This window comes from Mytilus trossulus, chromosome 10 (genome assembly GCF_036588685.1).
Source record: "Mytilus trossulus isolate FHL-02 chromosome 10, PNRI_Mtr1.1.1.hap1, whole genome shotgun sequence".
NCBI classification, from domain to species: domain Eukaryota; kingdom Metazoa; phylum Mollusca; class Bivalvia; order Mytilida; family Mytilidae; genus Mytilus; species Mytilus trossulus.
In genome coordinates, this window is record NC_086382.1 from 56027777 (window position 1) to 56045094 (window position 17318).

General features: G+C 31.4%; 1 protein-coding gene across 6 annotated transcripts in view; it reads left to right on the forward strand.

Annotated features, from left to right (window-relative positions):
* The window catches only part of LOC134688209 (suppressor of lurcher protein 1-like), a 152628-nt gene that overhangs the window by 134134 nt on the left and 1176 nt on the right, over positions 1 to 17318 (forward strand). For 5 of the 6 annotated variants that reach the window (XM_063548681.1, XM_063548686.1, XM_063548685.1 and 2 more), the window contains 5 exons: positions 3139 to 3334; positions 3622 to 3815; positions 9999 to 10037; positions 14545 to 14716; positions 16864 to 17066. In XM_063548681.1, the coding sequence (XP_063404751.1) occupies positions 3139 to 3334; positions 3622 to 3815; positions 9999 to 10037; positions 14545 to 14716; positions 16864 to 17066 (804 nt within the window). Of the gene's footprint in view, positions 1 to 3138; positions 3335 to 3621; positions 3816 to 9998; positions 10038 to 13834; positions 13995 to 14544; positions 14717 to 16863; positions 17067 to 17318 lie in introns of all 6 variants that reach the window. The other variant, XM_063548684.1, reaches the window with a different exon arrangement.

A 17318-nucleotide genomic window follows, 5' to 3' on the forward strand; every position in this document is an offset into this window, starting at 1 on the left:
GTTTCGGTTTGTGCCCTTTGAACTTAAAAGGACGCTTCACTATGGCAACAGAATATGCATGCTCGAAAATCCTTTCTATGATTGGACAAAATGCTGTCATGGTGGGTGATTTGGTTGTGTTTGAAAAAACGTCGCCAAAATAATATCGTGATGGAAAGCAAGTGAAAAACTATAAGTATTTGAACTAGATCTTACAAAGATTTATATTTCTATTAAAATATTTTTTTCTCCAATAGCTCTTTGCATCCATGACAGCTGTTTATTCGGGACAATTATATAATTTTTGATGTAAACTTTGTTGTACGACGTACATGACTTTTAGAACGCATCTACGAATGTGAGATTTTCGCAGGGGTTTTGGTGAATGTAAACAGAAAGATACTACTTTTACTACCAATAGTTTCTAGTTTGTTAATAACCATGAATTAAGTTTAATGTAAACAGTAGTAAATTTATGTTTGTTTCTTGTTATTTGCACTGGATTTTTTTACAAATAAAATTTTTAGGTGTCATCACAATATTCTTAATATTATTGCCTATATAATATAACCAGACTTAGTAAAGAATTTCTTGTAGTTACATTCAGATGGAGATTTTATTAAAAATGATAGTTTTAAACATATATTCAAATTTAATTACGTCGGATATCTTTTTTAAAGATAGTTCTTGTTTAAATCACACAACAGAATTTCTTGAAACAGAGTAATATCTTAGGACATAAAAGTCACATTATCAGTATGTATATGTGCATATGGACAGGAAATTACAATTATATACTTTTTCAATGTCCCCTTAAAGTTAAAGCTTGCCCTAAATAGAATATTGCATTGGCGTATCCAGCAGGGTGTTCCCCTTTATTATCGACAATCAATGCATTTGAATGGGAGCATATAGTTGGAACCCCCTCTTTTTAAAATGGCTGGATTCGCCCCTGTACTGCATCAGTTTGATATTACAACTTCACTGAAACCACATTTTCATCAAAATTGGTAGATAATAAGAACACAATATGAAGATGAGCACAGACTACACTCACACGAAACTTTAATCAGTTGACTTTTGTAGGTGTAATGAGTAAGCTTTATATAGTAGTTTCAAATTTATTCCTTGCTTGAGTTTGACCCCAATTAGGTGATCCACTTGAACATAGAAATTGATATTGTGAGTGGGGGCCATCTGTGTACTATGAACACATTCTTGTTGGTAAATATGGTAAGTTCTAAGTGAATTTGTTCTATGAATTCAGAGCACTAGATTTGTGTTGACATATACTTCTGACCAATGGACTTGGCCAGTATTTGTTTTTAGGGAAGACCTCTTGGAAATTCAAGGTAGTTTGTAAGCTTTATAAGTATCCTTCTTGTGAGCAATTTTTCTTGAGTTTTTCATGTAAATTTGGTAACTAAATAGTGCTTTGATAGTGAATATACCCTCAATGAAGGATAAGATAGGCATGTTTGAGAATAAATAACCTCTATAAAGTTACATTTAGCTGATCTCTATAAGAAATGAAAGCAGGGAATAAGTTTTGTCTTCCTTCTCAATTTTAAATGCTGCTTGGGCACAACGCTGTTATTCTGCTTTGTATGTAAGTAAACCAACAGCAATCAGGTTGCTGTATGATAAACTTTATGACACAAAATTCCGATATTTTTATTGACATCTTGAGAATTGACATATTGGATTTGTGAACTGTGGGTATATTTATGTCATATCCTTGTGGAAGTAGACACATTTTACCATTCCTCTGCTGATATCACACAAACTTTCACATTAAACGAATCTTTTAAATGTCATGACTCATGTATTTGCATGCAATGTAAGCTCCTTTACTGATACAAAGTGCCACATAAGTATTATCAGGATTTCTCATACTTTTTGTGACATACTTATATTTAAAAACTCGGTTAATTGGATTTTCTATTTTTATGGTTTCCGGAAAATTGGTATTTCAATATTTAATTGTTATTTTTTATGAAGATCAAACATCTTGTAGTCATTTGTTGTAGTGTATAGGAATGCAGATGGGTTTTCCTTAATAATATTGTGTTTCATTTAAGTGTGTTTTAACTGTTTCTGAAAATAGAAATGGTCTTTGTTTTATTATTGATTGCCAAATATATAAGTGATTATATATCTTTCCAAATTTAAGTATGTAAGAAATTTTGGACATTTTTTCAATTATTTTTGTGAAAGTAGCCATAAAAGGTTTGTGATTGAAGTTTTTAGTGATATCTTTGTATAGAGTTTTGTTGTAAAGTAGTTAATGTTCAATATAATTGTCTCGCACATTCTGGTGATGAATTAGGCTCAGACACGGTAATAAATCTTACTTTATTGTAACTTGTCAGTAATGATTGCTCGTAGCCAGGCCTTAAAGTTAAATTATCCTGTCCAACATAGAATCAAGTATTGATGGTGCATAGACGATTAATTTCCACGTCCAACACAGGATGAATTCTTGACCAATGAAATTGCAGTTTGGTATAGAAACTGGTGGTTATTTAGTGAAGGGTTATATAGTACCGTTTTTAAAAGACTATTTATAAATAGAGCAAATATTGAACATATGATTATTAGTTTTAAGAAATAAAGACACTAGATTTGAAGAATAAATGTCTTGTGTCTATTTAGAGGTACATCGCATATTTGAAGAATAATAATAATATGATAAAAAAGTATGTTTTATATTTACACATTGTTTAAAGCATGAATAAATGATGATGATGATGATAAATTAAATGTAATAAACATGTTTACAATGTGCTGAGGCTCATAATGAAATTATATATAAAAAAAAAGACAGACCTGAACCTTTTCAAATAAATTATTCTGACTGAAAAAGCAGCAACTACAAATTTTAGATATTAAGAGATTGGGATTGAACCCATGAACTTAAGACCCATTCTTTGGATTAGCATATGGGTGATACCACTGACTATTTTTTCATGGATATTTGATGACAATGTGTTACAATTTCTGACCATCAATGAAGTATTTTCCACTGGTGTTTAATAATCAATTAAATAATCAGAAACACACCAAAAGCAATGTCCAGTATATGTATTATGTAATTGTTTTTGATATAAATTTTGTAAGTGAGAAATAAATTGCTTAATTTTCTTTTTTTTCTTACAGCATTTAACTGTAATAAGTATATAGAGAGTAAGATAAAAAAGCATGATGTTATTACTAGTCAGCATCATCCAGGTCCATACCCAGCATCTACTCGATGTACCTATATATTTAATGGAACAGCCGAAGAAAGAATACAAATAAAGTTCACAAGGATGGATCTATTTTTTGATGGAGGGAATCCAAACGAACCATATGAGTAAGTTGAAAGGGGAGATAAGTCATTGACATTTTATGGGGAAAACGTATTAAATTTACTTTTCAAGTATTCGTCTGGATTTATTGTTAATGTTTAAATTTTAGCATTACAGTGTAAGTTTCAAATTTTCTATATATAAAAAGTATAATGAAAATCTTTAAAAAAAGAAAATGTGCTCAGTGACCTGAATAAATGCAAAAATATAAAAAGTATTTTCTTGCCACCATATTGAAGATTGACAATTGCAAATCATAAAAAAATATCTTCATATTTTTTTCAATTTCTAGTTGTGATGGCCAAGACTCCATAAAAATTTATATAAAAATTGACAATGATGAAAAAGAATTAGATTATACCTGTGGGAAAAAGATTCCAAAAATGTTTATGTCAAACATTCCATGGATGAAGGTTATTTTTGAGAGTGGGAGCAGAACACAACACTCAAATACAGGGTTTGCATTCGAGTATAAATTCTTAACAAGTAAGTTTATTATTTCAATTTTAGTTTCTTGTGTACAATTTGGAAATTAGTATGGCGTTCATTATCACTGAACTAGTATATATTTGTTTAGGGGCCAGCTGAAGGACGCCTCTGGGTGTGGGAATTTCTTGCTACATTAAAGACCTGTTGGTGAGCTTCTGCTGTTGTTTTTTCTATGGTCGGGTTGTTGTCTCTTTGACACATTCCCCATTCCCATTCTCAATTTTATAAGTAATAAATCAAATAGATGTTAAAAAAAAAATACAATCTCATTTTGCTCATACATAAAAGTATGCAGTAAGCCAAAAAGTCCATATTAACAATATGCCAAAACATTTATCATATTAAAAGGGCCAAAGTATGTATCATACCAATAAGCCAAAACATCCATCATACCGATAGGTCAAAACTTCCATCATACCAATAAGCCAAAACTTCCATCATACCAATAAGCCAAAACTTCCATCATACCAATAAGCCAAAACTTCCATCATACCGATAGGTCAAAACATTCATCATACCAATAGGTCAAAACATCCATCATACCAATAGGTCAAAAAATCCATTATACCAATAGGCCAAAACATCCATCATACCAATAGGTCAAAACATCCATTATATCAATAGTCCAAAACATCCATTATACCAATAGGCCAAAACATCCATCATACCAATAGGTCAAAACATCCATTATATCAATAGTCCAAAACATCCATTATACCAATAGGCCAAAACGTCCATGAAACCAATTGGTCAAAACATCCATCATAGCAATAGGTCAAAACATCCATCATACAAATTGACCAAAACATCCATCATACCAATAAGCAGACTTTTTAATATGAATGTGGTAATGTTCATTTAATATTTCACATTATACAAAAGTGTTATTATAAAAGAACAATATATATTCTTCAATAAACTTTTATTGTATCCTACAGTGGTCTGTTATGTTGCTTTTAAAGCAACACTACTAGCTATATATAGGCACATATTGAAAACAACTGCCAGTTTCAAGTTTAGTTAAATTTATTTGATACATTGTAACAGCACACAATATAAATGTAACATTGTCAAGTTCTGATCAGAATTCAGTGTGAATTTCTTTATAGTTGAAAGTGCTCTCTCTCAGTAAGAATTGATATTTGGCTCAACTCAATTAGCTTTATAAAGCTTTGGAAGAATGTCATAGTGTGTGGGTTTTTTTGGCAATGTAAAATGTCATCTATTATCTCTGCCATTGCTCCCATTGCTACTGCCTGGTCAAAACTGGTAAGTTTATCAGAAGATAGCTGGCACTATGAGAGCTGATCCAACAGTTCTGCGATATTTTCATCCCATGGCCCGTGGAAATCTTTTGGCTAGATTTGAAACTGAAATTGAAAAAGAAAAATGTTTTATAACTTGATTTCCATTTAATAAACATGTTGAATGCTTATTCAAATAGCTAAATTGTATTTCCCCTCTCATGTGTATTGTTTATATCATTGCAACATAGAATGCACAATTCGTCCCTCGATCATTTAAACTCGAACTCCAAAATATGATTTATAAATCTTGAATCTTGGTACGTACACATCGTTTTGGCTTAAGCCTTAACAATCAGCGGTTTAGGCGACATTACAGACCCTGAAAGCGACCTATTTCTGTGTACATTTCCCCAATAATAAAAGTGGATTTGAAAGAAAGTAACAAAATCGTTTAAACTAATCACAAACTACTGACCTTTTGCTGTTCGTTCATATAAAAAAAAAAACAATGGCAGCCAAACAATTACTTCGAAATGTTCGGTATTTATCACCGAATAAGGAAAAAACCCGAGAACAGCGATATCACTAACGACCAAAAAATGAAAAGAACGAAAAAGCGTGTAATCGCGTGTAAAGTGGTGAAAAGCGTGTACACCCCATGTGACAAAATCCATGCGTGTAAATCGTTGAAAAAGCGTGTATTACACGCGAATATCATGTCACTTGGCAAGTATGCCAATAAGCCAAATCTTCTCTCATACCAATAGGTCAAAACATCCATTATACCAATAGGCCAAAACATCCATTATACCAATAGGTCAAAACATCCATCATACCAATAGGTCAAAAAATCCATTATACCAATAGGCCAAAACATCCATCATACCAATAGGTCAAAACATCCATTATATCAATAGTCCAAAACATCCATTATACCAATAGGCCAAAACATCCATCATACCAATAGGTCAAAACATCCATTATATCAATAGTCCAAAACATCCATTATACCAATAGGCCAAAACGTCCATGAAACCAATTGGTCAAAACATCCATCATAGCAATAGGTCAAAACATCCATCATACAAATTGACCAAAACATCCATCATACCAATAAGCAGACTTTTTAATATGAATGTGGTAATGTTCATTTAATATTTCACATTATACAAAAGTGTTATTATAAAAGAACAATATATATTCTTCAATAAACTTTTATTGTATCCTACAGTGGTCTGTTATGTTGCTTTTAAAGCAACACTACTAGCTATATATAGGCACATATTGAAAACAACTGCCAGTTTCAAGTTTAGTTAAATTTATTTGATACATTGTAACAGCACACAATATAAATGTAACATTGTCAAGTTCTGATCAGAATTCAGTGTGAATTTCTTTATAGTTGAAAGTGCTCTCTCTCAGTAAGAATTGATATTTGGCTCAACTCAATTAGCTTTATAAAGCTTTGGAAGAATGTCATAGTGTGTGGGTTTTTTTGGCAATGTAAAATGTCATCTATTATCTCTGCCATTGCTCCCATTGCTACTGCCTGGTCAAAACTGGTAAGTTTATCAGAAGATAGCTGGCACTATGAGAGCTGATCCAACAGTTCTGCGATATTTTCATCCCATGGCCCGTGGAAATCTTTTGGCTAGATTTGAAACTGAAATTGAAAAAGAAAAATGTTTTATAACTTGATTTCCATTTAATAAACATGTTGAATGCTTATTCAAATAGCTAAATTGTATTTCCCCTCTCATGTGTATTGTTTATATCATTGCAACATAGAATGCACAATTCGTCCCTCGATCATTTAAACTCGAACTCCAAAATATGATTTATAAATCTTGAATCTTGGTACGTACACATCGTTTTGGCTTAAGCCTTAACAATCAGCGGTTTAGGCGACATTACAGACCCTGAAAGCGACCTATTTCTGTGTACATTTCCCCAATAATAAAAGTGGATTTGAAAGAAAGTAACAAAATCGTTTAAACTAATCACAAACTACTGACCTTTTGCTGTTCGTTCATATAAAAAAAAAAACAATGGCAGCCAAACAATTACTTCGAAATGTTCGGTATTTATCACCGAATAAGGAAAAAACCCGAGAACAGCGATATCACTAACGACCAAAAAATGAAAAGAACGAAAAAGCGTGTAATCGCGTGTAAAGTGGTGAAAAGCGTGTACACCCCATGTGACAAAATCCATGCGTGTAAATCGTTGAAAAAGCGTGTATTACACGCGAATATCATGTCACTTGGCAAGTATGCCAATAAGCCAAATCTTCTCTCATACCAATAGGTCAAAACATCCATTATACCAATAGGCCAAAACATCCATTATACCAATAGGTCAAAACATCCATCTTACCAATAGGTCAAAACATCCATCGTACCAATAAGCCAAATTTCTGTCATACCAATAAGTCAAAACATCCATCATACAAATAGGTCAAAACATCCATTATACCAATAGGCCAAAACATCCATTATGCCAAAAGGCCAAAACATCCATTATGCCAAAAGGTCAAAACATCCATCACACCAATAGGTCAAAACATCCATTATGCCAAAAGGCCAAAACATCCATTATGCCAAAAGGTCAAAACATCCGTTATACCAATAGATCAAAACATCCATCATACTAATAGGTCAAAACATCCATCATACTAATAGGTCAAAACATCCATCGTACCAATAAGCCAAAACTTCTGTCTTACCAATAGGTCAAAACATCCATCATACCAATAGGCCAAAACATCCATTATACCAATAGGTGACCTTCTGCTGTTGTTTTTCCTATGGTCAGGTTGTTGTCTTTTTGACACATTCCCTATTTCCATTCTCAATTTTATTAGTAATAAATCAAATAGATGTTAAAATTTTGCTTATACATAAAATTATGCAGTAAGCCAAAACGTCTATACTAACAATATGCCAACACATTTATCATATCAATGGGGCAAAGTATGTATCATAACAATAAGCCAAAACTTCCATCATGCCAAGAGGTCAAAACATCCATCATACCAATAGGTCAAAACATCCATCATACCGATAGGTCAAAACATCCATCATGCCAATAAGCCAAAACTTCCATCATACCAATAGGTCAAAACATCCATCATACCAATAGGTCAAAACATCCATCATACCAATAGGCCAAAACTTCCATCATACCAATAAGCCAAAACTTCCATCATACCGATAGGTCAAAACATCCATCATACTATTAGGTCAAAACATCCATCATACCAATAGGTCAAAACATCTGTCATACCAATTGGCCAAAACATCCATCATACCAATAGGTCAAAACATCCATCATACTAAAAGGCCAAAACATCCATCATGCCAATAGGCCAAAACATCCATCATACTTATAGGTCAAAACTTCCATCACACCAATAGGTCAAAACATCCATCATGCCAATAGGTCAAAACATCCATTATACCAATAGGCCAAAACATCCATCATACCAATAGGTCAAAACATCCATTATATCAATAGTCCAAAACATCCATTATACCAATAGGCCAAAACGTCCATGAAACCAATTGGTTAAAACATCCATCATAGCATTTCTTTTTTCTTCCACAGAGCGAATGGCCAAATTTGGCAAATGCCAATTTCAATTTTATTAAAATATGTTACCAATTCCAACATTTAAAATTTAATTTCCTGTGAAACGTTGACAAATTTTGCTGACTGAACAAAAGTTTTAGATGATGATGTTATGTCTCAAAAAATAAAACGCAGTCCTCACACAACTTGGTGTAAACTTTATCCAAGTCTTAGCATGTCAGATTACAATTGGTTCCTGTGTTTGACATGCAAATTGCACTTTTAGCTCCTAACATGGCAGTAATTACATTCAAGATTGATGGTGAACAACTGAAGTCTTTATTATAAAGAATGTTTTATGAATAAGTTTCACAGAAAAGTAGGAAGTTATTTATGACTAAGCGTATAGTTATTAGAATTTGTGAAATTTGATGAAATGTATTATACAGCAAAAAAAACTAAGCTTTGTAAATTATGCTATTATTGCATGATATATTATTGCATGATATATTATTGCACAATTCCTACATCTTTTATGTTGACATGATATAATCTCTGAAATAGTGAAATCTCTAAGGAAATTATAATCATTAAATTCTGCAATAGTCCATTGTGTATTTTACTACAAAAAGTAACTGTGAACACTTGACACTGTGCAATTATTGAATTTCATTGGCTGGTAGGAGTTTCGTGCTTTTATTGACTATTAAAATCTCAAATTTTGAAAAACCCAACAAAATTTTACTGCATTTCCATGGTTTGTGTTTTGTATGATGTTCGAAATAATGTGTGATGGATACAAAAACCAATAAACCAAATGTTTTCCTTAACACATGAAATATTACACCCTCATAGAGAAATTAATTTCATAGCATTTCTTCAATAATAGATTTGAAGTTATGGATAGAGAAATACAGAAATACATTTGTTTTATATGTTGTCATTATTTTTTTCTATCACGATTCTGTAGCTCACAATTCTCTTCAACATCATACTTTATTTGGCCTTTTTAACTTTTTTTTCGGATTCAAGATTCACTGATGAATCTTTTGTAGATGCGCATCTGGAGTAAATGTAAAATTTAGTACTGGTAATTCTAAGATGAGTTTATTTACAAACAAACCTCTGTACTGAAATTTCTAGATTGTCCTAAAAGATAAACTTTAACCTCTATATCAATTTGTCTCTGGTGGATAGTTGTCTCGTTGGCAATCATACCACACCTTCTCACTTTTATATTGAAAAATAACTTCATTTAAGCTTACATTCTGTACATATATATTTGAGTTGTTTTGTTGGATTGCTGTTTCATTGATATTTGTTATTTTTTGTTATTCATACTAAGAATTCTTTGTATTTCTAGATTATGGTATAACTACAGGAGAACAGGATAACAGAAAAGGTAAAAGTCACAAATTTATGTCAATTTCTGATACATAGAAAGAAAAACAGGATAGTTTCAATAAATACATCGGTTTTGACTAGGCATTTCTATCAAATTAAAAGAAGGACTAAAGATACAAGAGGGACAGTCAAACTTATAGATTGAAAAATAAACTGACAATGCCATGGCTAAAAATGAAAATTGAAGCAGACAAATAAAAGTACACAAAATGGGGGTAAATATAGCCTTATAAAGTATGGCAACCCATATCTCACAAGTTAATTTCTAGTCCCATTGTTTTCAAACTTTTTATGAATAGCCTTTTGATTGTGATATCCACTTTGTCAGAAATAGGCTGATCTTGATTTGGCCAACACAATAAAGATATCTGAAAACATTCTGAAGAAATCCAAGCTCACAGTAATATTAATTGTAAGTCTAAGATTAGTGTATAACTTGAAAAAAAAATCACTGAACATATTAGTAAGAAAGGATATGTACACATTCTGTCTACTACAAATTTATTCTATGAGTACACAATTACACTACTGTCTTGTACACAAACATTACTCAAGTGAACAGAAGCTTAACCGACTAGAGCACAACCATGACAGCCTTGAACACAAACACAATGGATTTAAACAGAACCATTGTTGTCTAGAACTAAAAACTACTGCCTAAGAACACAAATTTTACTAATTAGAACACAAACATTACAACATAGAAAACACATGTTACTTCAAACACAACTGATTAGAACACAAACATTACAGCAGAGCAAATCACATTACTTCAAACATAACTGATTAGAACACAAATATTTAGCATAGAACACAAACACAACAGAATAGTATGAAACACAATAAATAGAACAGTTCAACACAAACAATGTATACTACAATTAAATGCATCCAACTAGATCATAAGTACAACAAACTAGATAATAAGCACAACAAACTAGATCATAATTACAACAAACTAGATCATAAGTACAACACACTATATCATAAGTACAACAAACTAGATAATAATCACAACAAACTAGATCATAAGCACAACAAACTAGATCATAAGTACAACAAACTAGATCATAAGTACAACAATTAGATCATAAGTACAACAAACTAGATAATAAGTACAACAAACTAGATCATAAGCACAACAAACTAGATCATAAGCACAACAAACTAAATCATAAGCACAACAAACTAGATCATAAGTACAACAAACTAGATCATAAGTACAACAAACTAGATAATAAGTACAACAAACAAGATAATAAGCACAACAAACTAGATCATAAGCACAACAAACTAGATCATAATTACAACAAACTAGATCATAAGTACAACACACTATATCATAAGTACAACAAACTAGATAATAATCACAACAAACTAGATCATAAGCACAACAAACTAGATCATAAGTACAACAAACTAGATCATAAGTACAACAATTAGATCATAAGTACAACAAACTAGATAATAAGTACAACAAACTAGATCATAAGCACAACAAACTAGATCATAAGCACAACAAACTAAATCATAAGCACAACAAACTAGATCATAAGTACAACAAACTAGATCATAAGTACAACAAACTAGATCATAAGCACAACAAATTAGATCATAAGTACACCAAACTAGACCATAAGTACACCAAACTAGATCAAAGTACAGCAAACAAGATCATAAGTACAACAAACTAGATAATAAGTACAACAAACAAGATAATAAGTACAACAAACTAGATAATAAGTACAACAAACAAGATAATAAGCACAACAAACTAGATCATAAGTACAACAAACTAGATAATAAGTACAACAAACTAGATCATAAGTACAAAAAACTAGATCATAAGTACAAAAAACTAGATCATAAGTACAACAAATTAGATCATAAGTACACCAAACTAGATCAAAGTACAACAAACTAGATAATAAGTACAACAAACTAGATCATAAGTACAAAAAACTAGATCATAAGTACAACAAAGGAGATCATAAGCACAACAGACTTGAACACAACAAACTAATACATCTGTCTATGTATATTTGTTCTGTCTAACAGAAGTTCCAATGGAAACTTTGTTATGAACAATGTCATAATACCTGTACCTTTTGGAACAAATATTCTGTACTATTTATTCCATAAGGAACATATACTGTAATATTTATCCTTAGAAAATAATATTCCAGAATATTTTTTCCTTTTGGAACTTATATTATGAAGAAACTTGTAATCTGTGACAGCACAATGGACTAGAATACAAACACAAATTATTAGAACACACAAAAGACAATGCACAAATATGACAATCTGAAAATACCAACATGACCATCTGAATCCAACAAAATGGACAAGAACTCATACACAACATATATTAACACAAAACACAACAGACTAGAACTCATACACAACAGATATGAACACAAAACACAGCAGACTAGAACTCATACACAACAGATATGAACACAAATCACAACATACTAGAACTCATACACAACAGACATAAACACAAAACACAACAGACTAGAACTCATACACAACAGATATGAACACAACAGACAAGAACACATAAGACAACAGATATGAACACAAATCACAACAGTCAAGAACACATGCACAACAGACATAAACACAAAACACAACAGACTAGAACTCATACACAACAGATATGACCACAAAACACAACATACTAGAACTCATACACAACAGACATAAACACATAACACAACAGACTAGAACTCATACACAACAGATATGAACACAAAACACAGCAGCCTAGAACTCATACACAACAGATATGACCACAAAACACAACAGACTAGAACACATACACAACAGATATGAACACAAAACACAACAGACTAGAACTCATACACAACAGATATGACCACAAAACACAACAGACTAGAACTCATACACAACAGATATGAACACAAATCACAACAGACTAGAACATATATATAACAGACATAGACACAAAACACAACAGACTTGAACTCATACACAATAGATATGACCACAAAACATAACAGACTAGAACTCATACACAACAGATATGAATACAAAACACAGCAGACTAGAACTCATACACAATAGATATGACCACAGAACACAACAGACTAGAACTGGTACACAACAGATATGAATACAAAACACAGCAGACTAGAACTCATACACAGTAGATATGACCACAAAACACAACAGACTAGAACTCATACACAACAGATATGAACACAAATCACAACAGACTAGAACTCGTACACAACAGATATGAATACAAAACACAGCAGACTAGAACTCATACACAGTAGATATGACCACAAAACACAACAGACTAGAACTCATACACAACAGATATGAACACAAATCACAACAGACTAGAACTCATACACAACAGATATGACCACAAAACACAACAGACTAGAACACATACACAACAGATATGAACACAAAACACAACAGACTAGAACTCATACAGACAGAACACTAATACAATATGATTGAACATCAACCTAATGATCTAGAACACAAACTCAGGGGATGTGTATCCTACCACAATAGGCTGAAAACTCCAAAACTATTAATAGTAGGAGTTCTTCAACAAATGTCTGGTGCCTATAATTTAATATAATACCCGTCAATGTGTCAGTTATAAAATGAAGAATTTCTTTAAAAAATAATAGAAATATTGAGCAATAACCAGCAGAAATAATGAAATGATGTGTAGCTGTGTGTTTATCTATTCCTCTCAAATTTGTTTTCATATTTATAATTCATGTACTGCTGTATTATTTGTAGAGTGTCGGTTTACATACAACAGTAACAGGTCACTGAGTGGATATTTTACGTCACCAAACTTCCCTGGATATTACCCACGTTTTACAGAATGTCATTATAAATTCATTGGGCAAAATCATAAAGTTAGAATAAAGTTTGTTGAATATGAGTTGGGATCAAGGTACTCCACACACAAATTTCTTGTCATGTTGTTGCCTGGTTACATAGATGTACACTCATCAGCAGATCAAGTATTTCAGGGGAGATAATCATCAATTTAATTATTGATAAAGGAAAGATCCACAAAAAAAAGAAGAAAAACATGCTCAAAAAATCATTTTTGTATACAAATAATTGTTTCCAATTTATCAAGTTTAATTGCAATGTGTTGAATAGTCTTGTGACTTTTTAGAAAAATACAGTTTTTTTTTTTCTTTGAGGAGAAAACCAATTTAATAACATGTTCAAAAGAAAGATTTTTTCCGGTAGATCTTTTGGAATTTTCCTTGAGAATTTGATCTGCTGAATGTCATTTTTATATTTACAATTTTTGTGTATAAAATACAAGCTGTTTCTATTTTGCATCTTATTTGTTTCTCAATTGCTGCCTCCAATAATGAAGGATTGCAATTTGAAACATTTTTGTCTGTAATATCCACATTTTAATTGCACGCAAAAATTTTGTATTTGTAACTTTTACACATCCACTTGTATTTTGTTTTTGGTTTCAGTATGCAAGTTCATTTATAAAAGTGATGTTAAAAAGAGCGGGTATTTTGTCTCGCCAAATTATCCTGGATTTTACCCAAAGAATACAGAATGTCAGTATACATTTTTCGGGAGAAATAGTGAAGTAGTAAGAATTCAGTTTAAGGAATTTGAGGTGGATGGCATTACACCAAGGTAAACAAAGGTTAAAGTTCAAGATCAGTAGAAAAAAATGTGAATCAACCTTTCAATGAAAAATGTTGAATTTAGTCTCAATATAAACAGTGGGGAAAAAAATTTAATTGAAAATATAAAAAAATAGTTCTCGAGATTGCAGTTGATTTTTTCAAGAAGTTAAGCAGGTAAGATAAGGCTTTAACAATTTAATTACTCTGTTTACTATTTCAAGGTAATATGTAAGATAACACATTATACTAAGCACTTTTATACAAATTTTGCACGTTTTATTTAGAATTTGAAATTTTTTGAATATATGTGTTTAACCTTCCTACACATAATTTCACTTGTCAAGCACAATTTTATAAATTCTATTAAAATACACAAGAATGGCATGATGTGTTTTAATACAATCTTAATAAATAGAAGAGATGCATGATCTTTGGATTGATATCATATTATGTAAAACAAATATAGGACATGGTGGTTTGTTGATAAAAATGAGAATAGCAATGGGAATATGTCAAAGAGACAATAAGCTTACCAACGAGCAGACAACAGCCATAGGCAACCAATAGGTCTTCAACGCAGGGAGAAAATCCTGCACATGAAAGTGATCAGGTCCTAAGCCGTCCCCTTGATAAAATTGTGTACTAGTTCCTTGAAAATGGACATCACACTAAACTCCAAAACATATAAATGAACTAAAAAAATATAAAAATAACTTAATTATAATCTTTATTTCTGAAAAAGAACAGTGTGCAATAAGAGGTTTATTTTACCTATTTTTTTTCTGAAATTTATACTTTTTATTTCATTTTTCCATTCATGTCTAGTCAATAGGTTAAACAATAGAAAGCTAAAAACGTGTAGTTTAGAACCTAAGATATCACAATAAAAGTAGAAACCTGGTTCAAAGCTTAAGTAATTTAACAAAAATAAATAGATTTTGGTTGATTTTTTATGGGTTTTTGTTTCCTTATTATGGTAGCAATTTTAATTTTTTAAACAATTTTTTTCATGTACTTTTGGGTCTTTCCTTTTGCAGTTGAATAATAAAGAGTATTTTTAATTTGTTTTTCTGACTTAAAGGATGACTTTCATATAAGTTATTTCCCTTTTAAATATTGCCTAATTAACATGAAGTTTGAATAGGAAGTGTGCACTTGTTTTGTCCTAACATTGCTTAACCCTATATAGCTAGCAAATTGAAATTAAAGGATGTTACTATTTACTCCATTTCAACTCGCATGGCCATAAGCTTTTCTCCTCACTTGGCCTAAAGCTTTCACTTGGCATCTGTTTTCCTTTAACTTTTGGAAAAATGTTCTCGAAATCTCTAGCCTATTTGAACCAAACTTTATAAAACTCATCCTTCAGTATCTGGGTTTTACATGCTTTTTACGTGTATAATTTTGGTAAAAAAAACGTTTGATGTACAATTGGTTTCGGTAAATAATTTCCATTACATACATTTCTCTCGGAATATGGGATAAAACAATTACTGTCTTATGTTTCTGTTAATATGTGGTTAAATTGACTTTTGAAAAACTGATATTTTAAAATGTTTTTGAACTGTAAAATTTTAGTATTATTTTATACAAGTATATGATAGAACCACGTATTTACCTCCATAACAGACAGTAATTGTATATTGTTCTACCTGTTTGGCAGCAATGCTAAAAATAGTATGTAACATAGGCTTAAAGCACAAGAATCACAATCATGTTGTTAGCCATTATAGACTATAAACATGTGAAGTGGCATAAATGTTCAAAATCTTATGATTTTGATTATTATCTTTTAAACTATATACTACTGTTAATTCATTAATATTGATTGGATACTAATTTTTGAGGATTTCATCAAATTCGTGGGTACAGTGGAACCTCAAATTTAAATGTTCAAGGAATGACAAATGTTCTAAGAGAATGTATGCAGACTTTGTCAAAACCATGAAATTAAATGAATACACAGTATATGAAAAGAAGTTGACAAAAATTATCAGTCTTCTCATTAGGGAGTTTTTGTGCTTTAGTAATGATTTTTATGTCCCCACTTTTATGCCCCATTTTCTTGATCCACTGAACATAGAAAATGATAGTGCTTTGTGAGTGGATTTGCAATTAATTTTCTGTTAAATTTAATTTCATATTTTTTAACAGGTGTGAGCCTAAACATCAGGTAGATTTTGTAGATTTCTCCAACTTTGACGGTGGAGCTCAGGACAAGAAAATGAAAAAATTTTGTGGTCAAATGACTGAAAAAATGAGAGAGCCAATACAATCAGATCTTGAATTTTTTAGAGTAACATTCAAATCTAACAGTATGTATGAAGGAAAAGGATTCAATGCCACATATGAGTTTGGTGAGTTTAGTAAATTATTGACAGTTATTACATACACTCGCAAGAAAAACGTAATTCAAAAATCAATTATGAAATTCAGTAAATCATAAAACATACTTCTAGGTGATCCATTTACCATACAAATGGAAGTTTTGAACGACCTTGACTGGCTGTACAGGCATTGCACAGTCGGCAAGGTGATACCATGTAGAACCATCTGACAGTATCCATGCAACTAAGACCATAATATAAGAAGAACAAACAAAAAAAAGC